The sequence below is a fragment of the Filicampus tigris genome, chromosome 1 (assembly GCF_054856515.1).
Source record: "Filicampus tigris isolate MCC_2025a chromosome 1, RoL_Ftig_1.0, whole genome shotgun sequence".
Classification (NCBI taxonomy): Eukaryota; Metazoa; Chordata; class Actinopteri; order Syngnathiformes; family Syngnathidae; genus Filicampus; species Filicampus tigris.
In genome coordinates, this window is record NC_141217.1 from 34,826,455 (window position 1) to 34,841,771 (window position 15,317).

At 39.4% G+C, this 15,317-nt stretch overlaps 2 protein-coding genes across 2 annotated transcripts; both read left to right on the top strand.

The window, feature by feature from the left end:
- Positions 1 to 4,561: 4,561 nt before the first annotated feature.
- Positions 4,562 to 7,483, top strand: LOC147153782 (uncharacterized). The gene has a single exon (XM_086044866.1). It carries the CDS (start codon positions 4,562 to 4,564, stop codon positions 7,037 to 7,039), a length of 2,478 nt encoding a protein of 825 aa, XP_085900992.1. The 3' UTR covers positions 7,040 to 7,483.
- Positions 7,484 to 9,514: 2,031 nt separating this feature from the next.
- Positions 9,515 to 15,008, top strand: hpxb (hemopexin b). The gene is made up of 10 exons (XM_086036211.1): positions 9,515 to 9,708; positions 10,157 to 10,182; positions 11,695 to 11,793; positions 11,946 to 12,103; positions 12,199 to 12,352; positions 12,712 to 12,924; positions 13,020 to 13,112; positions 13,187 to 13,317; positions 14,489 to 14,636; positions 14,708 to 15,008. Exons 1-10 carry the CDS (start codon positions 9,650 to 9,652, stop codon positions 14,926 to 14,928), a joined length of 1,302 nt encoding a protein of 433 aa, XP_085892337.1. The 5' UTR covers positions 9,515 to 9,649; the 3' UTR covers positions 14,929 to 15,008.
- The last annotated feature ends 309 nt before the right edge of the window (positions 15,009 to 15,317 follow it).

Genomic DNA, 15,317 nt, shown 5'->3' on the forward strand with positions numbered 1-15,317 from the left:
AAATGTTAAAGCAGGCCAAATTGGACCCAAACATAATGTAAAGGTTAAGCTTCTTCATCAAGCCTAAGCTACAGAGGGCGTCTCAGGCTCAGTTTAACACATGACAAATGAAACAGCAAATGACGTCCACTGGAGTGCATTTCTGGGTCCATTTGTTGACAGCAGCTGTGAACACGCAGCTTGCTTCCACCAATAAGAGAGAAATATTGGCTGCAAACATGGGATGGAAAATTGCTCTAACACGACTTGCACTTGCTCTACTGCTAAAGAAACCATGTGTGAGCGCCTAATTGGCTGTTTAGTCTGCTGTGGCTGTCCTGTTTGGACAAGTTGTGACACATTGCTGATGTTTCAGAAAAAGTCAACCATCTGCAAAATGTCTGAAATAAAAATGTCTTTCTGGATCAGAAATATTGAATTGATATACAGCAGTTGGTCTTTTTGCATCTTTCTGCTTCATGAATCCCAGTTGTAAGAAGGGCTTGTTTGTTATTTTAGTTTGAATCAATACAGCATTGCCAAGCCATGGTTGCACGTCGACTTAGGCCCTTTAAAATTGTGTGTTTGCTGCCATCTAGTGGTGAACTGGAGATACACCGTTACTTGTATCTGAAAGAAATAGCAGGTTATACTGTACTGTATTTTTTCTCAGACATAATCAAGCTAATTGCTCTGACCACGGAAGTACTTTTTTTTGGGTCTGTGTTTTCAGCTGATAGTGTCACTCAAACTAACAGAACCCTGTTACTCATATTATCACAAATGGACATGTTAGTTTTTCTTTTTTAATATATAGCTAACTTGATCGATTAGCATAGCAGCCAGCATGTACTCTTAAGCAAAAACTAACATTAGCATTGATTTACAAGCCTGTTTATGTAATTAGATATAATAATATAGATAATACTAACTTTAAATTAGTATCCAGATCAAATGTAACTACATTTAGTTGTAAATGTAAGTGTAGTTGTATAGACAGCAATATAATATGTTTTTCAGGTGCCGGACTGTATGTCACGGTGTTGCGCCAAAATCAGCAAAATATACGGCGTGAAATAAATTCTCATAAAATGTGTAGTCTACCGCTGATATACAATTTATATACTGTGGAATATGTTATATAATGTTTTATCACCTCTTTTTGTAGGAAACAAAACAAAAAAAATGGAATAACTTAATTAAAAAATAAAAGGATAAAATAAATTGTCGCGTTTTCGAAATTGTTGGTACCTAAATTGTCCTCCAACTTTGGAATTACCCACATACTGTTCCTTTGGTATTAAATGAGCCATATTCAGACTGACAAAAAAATGATTTCCCCAAAAAACATCATTTAATTCTGACTAAAAAAAAACTAGAAATGATGCAGTATACTAATTGTGACAAGATAGTTTGTAAATGCATTACACCCACACTCATAAAAAAAGACATTTATAAGTAATAACTTGCCGTATAAAGGCATAGAATAACTTGCCGTATAGAATATATACTAAAGTATGTATGCTATGCACATTTATCCATTTAACCTTGAGTCACTGAACACAAGTTTTTGGGTATGGAGTACAAAGAGATTTCAAAGAATGCCATGACAGAGAGAGGTTTTGTGCGCGCGTGTGTGTGCGTGTCGGTGTGTGTGCGTATGCGTGTGTGTGTGTGTGTGTGTGCGCGCGTGTGTGTGCGTGTGTGTGTTGGGGGGAGACGAAAGAGGCTGATGAAAGGAAGAAGTCCAGGTTGGAGAGCAGAGTGGAGAAGAGCACCTGACATGCAGGTAGGTTCTCTTCTCTCTTAATGTACGGTATCTTGAGCTTTATCCATTATTGATCCATTTTGAAGTCTCTACTGCGCTGTTTGTAAACAGCTTCATCTTTCGGCTCATTGATTAGTTGTGAAGTGGTTTCGTTTGAAATATTAAGGATCTTTAAAGATCAGGGGATGGGCAAATCTCCAGTCATACATTATCAGAGGTTATGCAATATGTGCTGCAATGATTAAGCAATTTGTTCCCCAAATATATAGGACATTACGATTTATTATTATTTGTTTCGTTTATCAAAATGTTTGTTTTATCTCGTTAAATAATTGGTAAATGTATTTAATGTAAACAATACAATATAACAATAATATAATAGTAATATAAAATATAAGTCAAATAAATTGAACAATTTAGGATTATAAATTACTTTTCCCTAAAATTGGTTGATTAAAATTGATTCATTCTTCATTTTTTGCAATGTGACTCATAAAATATTTAGTTGATTTACAGTAAATAAATAAATAAATACATAAAAAAAATATTAGTATAATTAAAATCATATGCATTTAATTTCTCATTTATTAAATAACTGGTTAATTAATTATAATTGAAGTACTTTAAAGTAAAACTGAGAATGATTACATAATTCTTTTATTATTTATGTTATTGAGTTAAGTAAATAAATAAATAAATAAATAAATAAATAAATAAATAAATAGCACAATTAAAATTCATATGCATTTCATTTCTAATTTATTAAATAACTGGTCAATTAATTATAATTGAAGTAGTTTAAATAAAAGTACAACTGAGAATGATTACATAATTCTTTTATTACCTGTTATTTTTTAATTAAAATGTATTTATTTATTCATTTAGGAAAACAAAATGACGTTCACTTTTCCCATCGGTTAGTTGATTTAATGCAAATCACAAAACTATTGTTTTTAGTAAAACTAAATACGCATTTAATGTTTTTATTAACTCTTCAAAGAACTGCAAATGAAGAATAGTATTTTTGTTTTAATTAAAATAATCCAGTTTACATCTTTCAAATTCGATTCCTAACTTTTTTTTTTCAGACCACATTCAAACGAAAAAAATCTGCCTGTTTTAAAATTTAAATGTGGCCCTTGAGCACTAAAGTTTGCCCACTCCAGTTATATTAAAGATGGTGCCATTTGTTTGTTATTTTGTCTCCTGACCTCCAAAAAAGGCCTTTCAATAATTTGGCCACCTGCACAGCTAATTTAACTTTAATGCTGTGTAATGTGAGCGTCGTCTCACACGGGTCATGGGATTGACCCTGATATGCATCCTCCTTGTTCTCTCTCAATGAGCCGTGGTGAGAAGTAAAAATTCTTATGGCGGATAGTAGGGACAGTATACCACGTATTGCCCTCTCCTACTTCTCCCTCAAAATTCAAATAATCCAACCTCTGATTTCTTTTTTTTCTCATCTTCTCTTTCCATCGTGTGAGTGGGATTTTGGCGGTCACATGCTTCCAGAGGCAACCTGACACCTCAGCCATTCATCCTGTGCAAAAGCCATCTTATTTTTCCACTAAGCGGGTGGAGGGGTTGGGAAATTGCTAATGTGTGCAGAGTGATACCAAAAATTGCTTTGTCACATCCTACCATCCATTTCACACGTACGACATCAGTAATAAAAGTTCATTCTCAAGCGGACAAACATGACCCCCCCCTCACTGGTGCCACCACACAACATTCCTGTTGATCTTGTGGCTGAAAGATTTAGCTCACTTTCAATGCCTTGAGTGGAACAATGAGCGTCTGTGTAACTTTAGGATGAAACTATTTGACATTGTAGAAGTATTTTGATGATTGGGAGCGATGGGTCTTTTGAACCACAAGTTGGCATGCTATCAGATAAAAGTCAAGTGAAACCCTCAAAGTAGAACTTGACCTGTTCTGGGAAGCAAGGTCAAGTTCTGATTAATGTGGAGCTGAAATCAAATTGGGAAATTATGACATCTGCAATAATGCCTTCCAGGGTCAAACTGGCTTCTTGAATACAACACAATTAATTTCTGTTTTATTCTTCTCTAACCACCCTGGCCTATGTCTGGTCCTTGGGTCCTGGTTATCAAGATTGCCTAAGTAAAATCCAATCATGTACAGAGGTCATGCTTTTAAATTGGAAATTGTAAGAGCTGGGGGGGGCTTGCTGTTCACAGGCCGTTCATGTTAAAGTCTTTGTAAAGAGCTGTGTTCTTTGAGTGCTTTCATTCAATTCATCTCAGCCTATGAAATGACCATTAAACCATTAAACTGCTCAAATATTTTTACAGATAGATATACAGAGATTATTTTATTTGGTTAGAGATGGACCGGTGTGGGAAATTATTTAAGTAACCAAAGACTCCCAACAATGTTGAGGTCTTAGTACTACATAGAATTGCAGGATCAGAGTATAAGGACAATGTTGTATGAGAACAATTTATAATCTCAAGAGAAACTGAATATTGTGCAGTTGATGATGAAGGATACAGTTGCAAAGTGCCTATGCTGTGCCCCAATTTCAGGGGGAAAAAAACAAGTCACATGAGCCCTCGCAAGTTTATGTATCACATCTGAGTCTGCAGGTAGGTCAAAGAGAAACTCGAGAAGACCTACAGTAGTTCATATTCAAGACCACATTGACACACCCTTTGATAAACCTGGTCGAGCCTTTTCTAGTGTGACCCATTTATTTGTTTTGTTTTTCCATGATTGTGATCCAAAATGTTCTTGTGTCTTCATAGGCAGAAAACACAAACTGATTTGTGCTTTCTACTGGCAGCCGCAATGTTACTGCGCTCTCAAGACAGAAGACCTCTCCTCGGGTTTTCAGCACTATTAACGCAAAGCATTCCCCAACAAGGACAACTGGCATCCACAGTGCCTTTCAGGAGTCCGAAAGAATCCATCTTTACGTTGCATTCTCTTACCGCACCCCCTCCCTGGGCAACACAGGCACTCTCCAATTTGGAGCAAGGCGAGAAAGAACTGCAAAGCCTCAGGGAGCGCCAGCAAGCTGAGGTGGATGAGGTGAACCGGGAGTTGGACAATGCAGCGATTGATGCACAGCGAGAAGAGCGCCGTCTTCTTGAAAAGGTTGAGCAGGATCACCGAGAAGCCCAGCGTCTCCTGAGTCAGGTGAAGAGAGAAAACGCAGCAGCAGCGAGGGTTGTGCAATCCCTCATTGATCAGCAACTCCGAAAAATGTGGCAGCTGAAGGAGCAGATACAAAGATGGGGCAGTACAGCTGGGGGTGCCGATAAAAATCGTCTACAAGGAGGGGTAGCGGAGGTTACCCAGCCATGGGAAATCTCTCTCACAATTAAAAGGGTCAGCTTCCTACCAACCGAGTCCAAACGTTTATGCTTGGGGGAGGTCAATGTCTATGAGCAAGGTATAACTTATCCCATTGGTGTCTGTGGAGTCCAAGGACAGAAGTGTGCGTTGCACTCAGGACACTCAACATTTTCAAACATCACCCCTCTTGACATCCGTAAAGAACTTTCAACAGTCAAAGCAGGGCAAAGACAAAGTCCAGAGGAGTCAAAGAGCGGGAACCTGAAAATTGCACAGAAACGGAATCTGTTAAGTTCTGCTGCGAATGAGGAGTTTAGATCGGCAATGTCCGCTACAGCAAGAAATCGTGGTGTATCAGAGTCCTCCCAGGAGGAGGAAGATGTACATGAACAAGACCTCTTAACTGCTATTCCAGCAGTGTCCAGTCAAGGAGAATCTGAAAGTGATGAATCGAATGGCAAATGCCAACGAACCAAGAAGCTCTCCACTGTAAAGGGAAAGAAAAAGAAAAAAGCCATTGTTCTTGTCTCATGTGAAGAAACTTCCTCCCCTCTAGAAAGCGATTCCTATTCTAAGCCCCGTCTCGGATACCTTTCCACGAGAGATAAGTTGTTTTCTCAAAAAGCCCAATCCAAATCAAATGAATCGTCAAAGGACAGTGGAAGCCCTCCATCCTCAGCAGCCAGTGATGATTCATGTTACACGAGCCCTGAGAATATATCAATCTACGGATCCTTCAAGCAGGTGCACCGCCATTCACTTTCTTTTGACAACTTCTCTGGTAAACTAAACCCTGTGAACCACGGTGACTGTGGAGCTATTAGGAAAGTCAATAGAATGCGCCTGGCAGCTGAGCCGACCGTTGAGCAAGGCCAGGGACATGGCCCAGAGTCAGAAGCAGAGAGCAATGCTACAAACGCCAGCAAGCCGCATTCCAGACCCCAGACTTCCGTTAGAAAGGTGTCTGATTGCAATCCTGTGAATCGATCTCTATCCGTGCCAGACATAGAAAGTGAGGAATTACATCAATACAAAAATGACAACAAAGACAACAATGTGGCAGCTTTGAGGCAGTTGGACGAAGAGGGTGGTTCGACTGCACTTGACTCAGCTTATCTGGTGAATCAATTTGGAAAACAAGGATCAGGCCGCAGTGATTTCAACCTGCCAAGCGGTATACATGCAACTGGTAAAGGGCAACTGTTCGTGGTGGATTGTGGAAATGCACGCATTCAGGTGACCGACCTCCAAAAAAACATCGTGCAGCAGGTGTCCCCTTCCGGATCAGAGAGATCTTCCCGTATCTGCAATTACTTTGACGTGGCTGTCAACTCAAAAGGACTCATCGCTCTGACCTGCGCAGCTGAACGAGCCGTGTTGGTCTTCAACCGTCATGGACGTCTACTGCAGATATTTGGAGGCACAACGAATGGTTCCACAAATGAAGACCTGGATGCTCCCCGGGGGGTCACTGTGACCCGTCAAGACGACTTCTTGGTTGCTGACATCAAGCGTGGCACCCTTACGGCCCTGAAGCTGGACCCCAAAACTGGGGCCAGACTAGAGCGTACAGTTGTCACTGGTTACCACAGGCCATACCTGGTGGCAGCCTGCCTCGCATCGGGGCTCATGGCGCTGTCAGAAAGAGGCAACGAGACTGGCCGTGTGCCATGTATACGTGTTCTGGAACCGGGATGGAGTACAATACGAGTCTTGGGGGTCTGCTCCGGCCTCGGGCCTGTCCTATCCTGTCCTTGGGGCCTTTGTATTGACAGCACTGGGGATGTACTGGTAGCAGACTGGGGAAAGCAGGCCCATCGAGTTCTTCTTTACCCGTCCAAGGGTGTCGGCTGGCCACTTGTGACGGATAATTTGAACAGTCCAAGAGGTCTAGCGCTGCTCCCTGATGGCCACATGGTAGTGTCGGACAGCATGAATCATTCCATCAAGATCTATCGTTACAAATGACTTCTAGAGGATTACGGAGACTACAAAAGTTTTGTAGTAAACCATTTGATTAACTTGGTGATAACATTTGAAGTAGCATAGCATGAAAGTTTCACTATAACTAGCTTGGACTGCTTACTTATCTACGTTGGACTAAAATATTTTCACCTCTTTACACAAAGTGATTGTACAAATGTGATTTACTCTTGAAAGATGAAGTGTATATATTATCACATGTGATCGTTACATCTTGTCAAAAGTGAGACATTTTTAGTAGCAATAAACTTCGGTTTTTCAGAAAAGAAAATCATTAATTTTATAGTTACACGTATAGCAATGGTATCATGTTTCATAAGAGGTTAATTGCTTTATGACGTATTGTGATATTCACAGACTAAATGTAACATTAGTTGCACCTGCACGAATTAATATATTTGACTCAAGATCTGTATTTGAGGATGCAGTCAATCCAAACATACGTTTTTCCAGAATGTGTGTTCTATGCAGGCCCACTAGTCTAAACACGGCATTGTGATTAATATTGCGTTTGTGGAATATGAGAAATCTACCTGTTTTAGGTAGCTCAGGGGGCGGCCATTTTGTCACTTCTATCGACTGAAGATGACATCACGGTTTCTCAGGGCTCAGATAACGATCAATCATGGCTCAGCTTCAGAAAACAGGTGAGCCGTGATTTGTTGTTATCTGAGCCCTGAGCAACTTTGATGTCATCTTCAGTCGACAGAAGTGACAAAATGGCCGCCCAATGAGATGGCTAGAAACGTGAGGATGAACTCTTATTCCACAAACGCAATATTAATCAGAATGCCGTATTTCAACTCGTGGGCCTGCATAGAACACATTCTGGAAAAAAAATATGTTTGAGTTTACTTCCTCTTTGAGTTTAAAAAAAAATAAATAAAAGAAAAGAAAAAATAGTTTTGATTTTGGGGAAAGACTTTATTTCGTTATTTTTTTTTATTCCAGTTGTTTGCAATGCTGTCATACTTCAATCGGCCACAAGGACAGCTGTTTCTGATATTTTGTTTCTCCTGGGTAAGATAACTGAAAAACAGCGGAGCCTTGAGGTATGGGTGATTCGATTTACACGTTTCCAAGATAAAAGTCATCTTTCGGCTGATGTTTTGCTTTGAGTTGCAAACTTGAGTTATGAGCACTGAATGGCGCAGTGAACTCAACTCACTTGACAACAAACAGCAGTTTGACAGACAGTGAACAATTCTTATAGCGAGAGGGTTCCACCTGTTTAATTTCCTGTATTCACAGGATTATTTATCCTCTGCAAAAAAAACTGACTGTATTATATTGCCCCCCAGTGGCTAAGGAAGGCACACCAGAGGGAGCAGCACAAGAAATTGAATTGAAACAGTAGATGCACAAACTGTTTAACTCTTTACATTCTACTTAATAATGGTGGTACTCTGTTTTCATAAACTACAATATTATAGAGTGCTAGTTTCCACACTAAAAACACTTGTTGTAAGTTTTAGTGAGGCCGTAGCAGAATAATGACATTTTCATTCATTTCAATGCGGGAAGATGATTCAGAGTTTTGTCTTACTAAACACTTCCCTCAAAGGACGACTGAATTCTATATCATGCATTGCAGTTCTACCCCACTAACAGTGTCAGTCAAAAGGGAGCATTGTGATGCAGCTCATGTTGGACGTCATCATACTAATGCAAGTGTACCTTATGTTTTAACCAGTTATTGTAAATAGAATAGACATTTGGAAGAACATATTGTTTCAAATAAGAAGCAACATTTTATTGTGATTTTATGTTGAATGTTCCTCAAAGGACAGGTTGCAATGATAATGAGGTACTTTGCAATGTCTGAGTCATAATAAAACTTTGAATGAGAATACCCTTTGCACTCAATTGTTGTTTTCCCCGTTCTTCTAATCTTATCAGGTAACACAGTGCAAACTATTAATCAACCGCACAACTACAGAATGTAAAACATTAACGTGAGCTAATTAAAAAAATGAGGACAAAAAGACCACCAAAGACATCCGGACTGTTAATGATTGCCCCTGACCGCTGATGTCAAGGTGCGGCATGCAGGTGAACCCAAATGCAGCGAAGCAGGGAGACGTTCCAAACAAAATGTTTAAATCCCAAAATGCAAAAGGCAAACTAATGAAAAATACTTAACAAAAGTCCAAAACAACAAGGATCAAAGTAACTCAACAAACACTAGGAATAAGGACTTGGACTTTACTTAGACCACAGACAAACGAAAAGCATCTGCACGTGACATGAACAAAGGACAATGAACCGAGAGCAGTTAACAAAATACAGACAAATTTACGAGACAACAACACCTGGACAAAACACAAAGGGTTGGAGGGAGCTGATTGGCTAACACAAGGGACTGGGATGACCAGCACCACCTGTGCCCAATAACTTAATGAGACTTACATAGACAAAGTAACAGAAGGAAATCATGAAACTACGGTAAGTCAAAAATCAACAAAGACAGACTATGACCGGTACTGCATGTTGAAACCACTGGCATACTAATGACTCACGTATGTAAACAAAGTAATCCAAAGACACACAAGGATAAAAGCCCAACTGGTGGCCATCTGATCAAGATCGCTCAGTATGAAGCTGCTCACAACGCTCTACCTTGTGTGCCTTGTACTCGGCCTCGGCGCATCAGTGTAAGTCATTTTTCTTTTTTTAAATTCGTGGATTGTATTGAAATTCAATCCAATATGTCCCAATGTCCAAATAATAACAGCTTGATTTCTGTGATATTTTGTATCATTCATTCCTTGTAGTCATGCAGCATATACATTTAGCCTACTTAACATAATGCAAGTCAATATAATCCTTCTATAGCAAATGTATAGATTTTTTAAATGAGCAACATTATTTGCACTTTTTGTGTTTGTTTTTTTCCCCCTGTAACGTGCAGTGCAGGTCAATTGGTCATTCACTGGACCTGCAGATTTCAAAACTTTGTTTACTTTGTGGTTTGAGTGAACAAATATGCGTGTGTTGACTCATGCACGGTGCTGACTCATCATGTTATAACTTGAATTGGAGACTTTAAGAACATGAATGCAAAACTTTAAAAATAATGCTTTTGGTTTTTATCTTTGACAGGCCCCTTGCAGATGTCACCAAAGAAGGTGGGCCGATTTTTAAATTAGAATGTTAAATTAGATTCCAAGATTTGAATGCCAAAGGTAACACTGGTCAACACATTTTTACTAATTTTTTTTAATCAGAGATGCAAGTAACCTTTTTTTTTTTGGTGCTGATTCTGAATCTGCCCTTGTTTTTTTCCTAGTATATCAGATTTTCATAATAATAATAATAATAATAATAATAATAATAATAATAATAATAATAATAATAATAATAATAATAATAATAATAATAATAATTTTAGTTAGTAATATTTATGAATTAAAGGTTAGGTTCACGTCATAGCTATAAATTACAACACATGGTAAAATCCGTACTGCGCACGCTTTTATAGGTCAAACTTAAAGGTCAAAATTTAAAATACCTCAAGAAGTAAAGACATTTTTAAAATCTGTGTCAAAAATAGGTTTAAGGACACATAAAGCCATCTCTGATTAAAATATTCTGTTGCCCAATGTAATCTAATAGGCAGGTTCAGTCACATGCATTTTCCTTTTCGATGAGCGTTATGATAATGAATGAATATGATCTTCTTAAAGGCAGAATATAGGAAATGGAAAAAACGTGGGGTTGATTGTTTGGGATAGTTATCAAGTTAAACACTGAACTCATCCAGGCATGTTCTTATGGACCTTGTGTTGCCACGGGCAGACTGGAACATGACCTTGAACTCATAGCCTTCCCCAAATTGTCATATTGTAACATACTGTATTGTGCAACATTCTACACTCAAAAACATTACCAGATTTATTCTGGTAATTTCCACATTTCTCTTCACCTCATTCATGACATTCGAAACACTGCTTTCAACATTCCCCAAATCTCCATTTTATCCAGCATTCCACATTTACGCGTGCACACACACACACACACACACACACACACACACACACACACACACACACACACACACACACACACACACACAGATTCAAATGATTTGCAGAGGTGGGTAATCCAGGTCCATAAAGTAAAAACCCTGCCACAGGCTTTAGCCACAGGTGCTTCTACTCAACCAGCAGGTAAACGAGCTCAGTTGATTAGAAGCACCTGTGGCTAAAGTCGAACTGTGGCAGGGTTTTTACTTTCTGGACCTGGATTACCCACCTCTGATAATTTGATCCACATTGTTTCTCCCTCGGCGGCAGTTAACTGTTCGACTGGTTAGTACGTCCGCCTCACAGTTCAGAGGTCGTGGGTTCGATCCCGGCTCCGGCCTCCCTGTGTGGAGTTTGCATGTTCTCCCCGTGCCTGCGTGGGTTGAACCAATTCAAACCGGCCTAAATCTCACATTCTTAACTTCAACAATTTAGCAAATTGTTTATTTAAATCGATGGAAATGGCATTCTTTGCTTCATTATGTAATGTGCATCGTGTGTAGGCAAGATGGAGGATTAAGATTCAGGGTGGCAAGTGGGTGCAGCCTGACCTCCAACTTGGTGTGTCTAAAGATTTCATGTGGTGTGTCTCTTGTTTTCATTGGCATAATAAAGATGGCGGTGTCCAAGATGCAACCATGCCAGATAGATGTGATGGGATAGAGTTTGACGCCATCACTCCAGATGAGAAAGGAAATACCATCTTCTTCAAAGGTATACGACAGTCCATCTAACATTACGTACATTTACCAAGCCCACTCGGTAGACTCCCGTGAATTGCTTCATTTCGTTTCTCTTAGCTGTGAATTTGAACGTCCACCAGTGTCTTTTCATGTAATGACACTATTGTGATTCATTCCCTGTAGGTGCCCACCTGTGGAAAGGGTTCCACAGTTCAGCTCAGCTCTCCAATGAGTTATTCAAGGAACTTGATGATGATCATCACATTGGCCACGTGGACGCTGCCTTTCGCATGCACAACCCAGACGACCATGATGACCATGATCACGTGTATTTCTTCCTGGTATGAGCAGAACCTTTCATTGGTGATTGTAAGCTATGTTGATAGCTGCAGTGTGACAAATGTGTCTATTTTTTTTTTTTTTTTTTTCTTCCAAGGATGACAAAGTGTTTAGCTACTATAAGCAATCCCTGGAGAATGGGTATCCCAAATCAATACAGGAAGACTTCCCTGGAATCCCCTCTCACCTGGATGCAGCTGTGGAGTGTCCAAAAGGAGAGTGCGTGACCAACTCAGTTCTGTTCTTCAAGGGTATGCAGGCTTTTGCTTGGTCGGGGGGGGGAATCATAAAAATGGCAAAACAATCAATTACACTTTTATAAAGACGATGACATTTGTTACGACGGGGACAAATATTAAACAAATAGTTAACCATTACACACTGTTCGGGTCAAAAAGTAGCATCCCTTTTCCAGGTCGCAGTAGGATTGTCAGACAGGCTATGGATACAATTTGAAAAGAGCTGTCATTCATAATTTGATAGAGACAATTATTACATGGATAGTCTTGACCCATGTCAACAGTGTCCATGATAAGTATGGTTATGATAATCCTGTCATCATGATCTGATTTCTCCAAAAGTGTGATGACTCATGATGATGTCCTCACAGGGCATGAGGTGCATGTTTATGACCTTGACACAAAGCTGGTGAAAACCAAGACGTGGTCCCACCTGCCAGTGTGCACGTCGGCTTTGCGCTGGCTGGAACACTACTACTGCTTCCATGGGCACAACTTCACCAGATTTAACCCGGTCTCGGGAGAAGTGAGCGGTGCCTACCCAAAAGATGCCCGCAATTACTTCATGAACTGTACCAATTTTGGTGAGCTCATCAAATTTTCCTCCAAAACTTTTTTTTTTTTTATAAATTCATAAAATTGCCATTCAATCATTTTAATTCGATGCATGGGCTTACAGGCCATGGAGGTGATTATGAAGTCCCAAAATGCAGCGAAGTCAAAATAGATGCCATCACCATGGACGACCAAGGCAAAAAATATTTTTTTGCAGGTAAGGTCTCTTACTGTAAAATATTCTCAGTAACGTCAAGGACAGGCCGTGCTCAAGTCGTATCTCCTGCAAAGGACCAATCTACGTGCGTCTGGACAGCCATCGTGATGGTCTTCACGCGTTCCCGATAACGAAGGCGTGGAAGGAGATGACCAGAGGGGTGGATGCTGTCTTTGCGTACGCAGACAGACTCTACATGATGAAGGTAGCATTTGTCGAAAACCGCACTTGGGCCCGCTGAAAACTGGGTTGTTTGCGTAGATTCTCACTCATCCGTGTTATAGTATTCTGCAAGGTTGAATCGAGGCAACTGGACTATTCTTGCTTATTGAAGACATTTTGCCTTTAATCCAAAAGGCTTCTTTAGTTATGGAATGACACGATGTTGGGGAGAGGGATGTCACGATCCTCCTGCTCGGTTTAGAGAGGGCCTTTCGAGTTTGATAAGGGTGTCTTCTTTCACACATACTCAAACACGCCAACACCGCAAAATCCCTTTCTGCAGGACAACTTTTGGACAATCAGCCTTCCCCTATAAAGGTTGTAAACTGCGGAACACACTGCCGTCAGAAATATAATCCGTTTTGCATTTTAAGATTTTCACTTCAAAAATTAAAACTTGGCTAGAGAAGAAACAAAACTGTATTCACCTGTAAATGTATTTTGTGTGGTATTACTGAATTATAAAACATGTTGTTTTTGTTCTTATCTAAGTGACGGTTTTATGTTATATACTGTAATTGATGATTGAGTTATCTGTTTTGATAATTGATGTATTTTTCTTATGACTTTATGTTGTGGAAGAGCCCAGCTGGGGACTGGAGTTGAAAATTAACTTTAGCTATAACCTCTACATGCATCACATCAGCTGCAAGCTTGTATCCATGTTTGACTGCATAGTCCCTGTCAAATGAAAAAAATATATTATTATTAATAACTGGACAACCTACACCCTTAGAAATGTTGACTTTATATCCAGAAAACAAGCCAAACGTGTGAAAGAATGAAATGGCACTGCATGTTTTAATTGGGTCTGAAACAGCGCAACAGGTCATCAACATATAGTAATAATAATTTAATTTCCAAATTTTTCCTTCTAATACTATTTTTTTAAGTTTGACTTAACTAAAGGAATTTACATTTACATTTTCACACAAGTATCTGTATTTCTCAACTACAGAGTGTGCGTACTTTTGCCACCTCTGATGGCCTGGAATGCAAATACCAGCGTTTTTTACACGTTGTTTTTTCATGTTTGTAATAATCAAGGGATGATTTAGCCAACATTGCCGTCTTACAATGCAAAGAAAAAAAATGATGCTGTTTTTATTTAAGTTGTTGTATACACTGACTGAGGTGAACTTCTTCACATGCAGGGTGATCAATTGTACATATATAAATCGGACGCGCACAACACCCTCATGGAAGGCTACCCTAAATCCATTAAGGAAGAATTAGGCATCGAGGGACATGTAGATGCTGCTTTTCTGTGCCCCAATAAAAGTGTAGTTCACATAATCAAAGGTAAGTCTGTTGGATTTTATGCATACACTTATATCAAACAATTCATTAACAATTCACTTTACTATTTTCAGGAAAGAATATTTACGAGATTGACCTGACGACCAGAGCTGTAACCAGAGACTACCCCCTGCCCTTTTCTGACGTTGATGCTGCTTTATGCGGTCAGGACGGCGTTTTTGTATACAAAGGTCCAATTTACTACCATTATGCGAGTGCTTTTACCCTGTCTACGGCCAGAATAAACCCCGTGCCTGAAAATATTACCCACGCTATGCTGGGATGTCAGGAATAGACACAAACTCCAGCTTAATATCATTATCAGGACATGTGAATGATTCGATGTTGGTGAATAAACATTTATAAAAGGTTCAATGGATTCTCGTTCATGTTTGTTGGAGTGTTGTCAATCTGCGACCAATGGTTGTCTCTAGTGGTGCAACGGATCACATAAGTCACGGTTCGGTCATGCATTTTGAGTCGCTACCGGTAATTGGATCGTTTTTCGGATGAGCAAAAAATAAAGTAAATAGAACTTTGTCCTTATTTTATAAAATGCCTTTGCCCATCAAAAAATAAAATAAAATCAACTCCTGATGTCTAATATGACCCTTTAGGATTTAAGAACGCAATACAGTATGAGGCAGGATACATTCCTATTTTATACATTGTACAGTGTAGAAA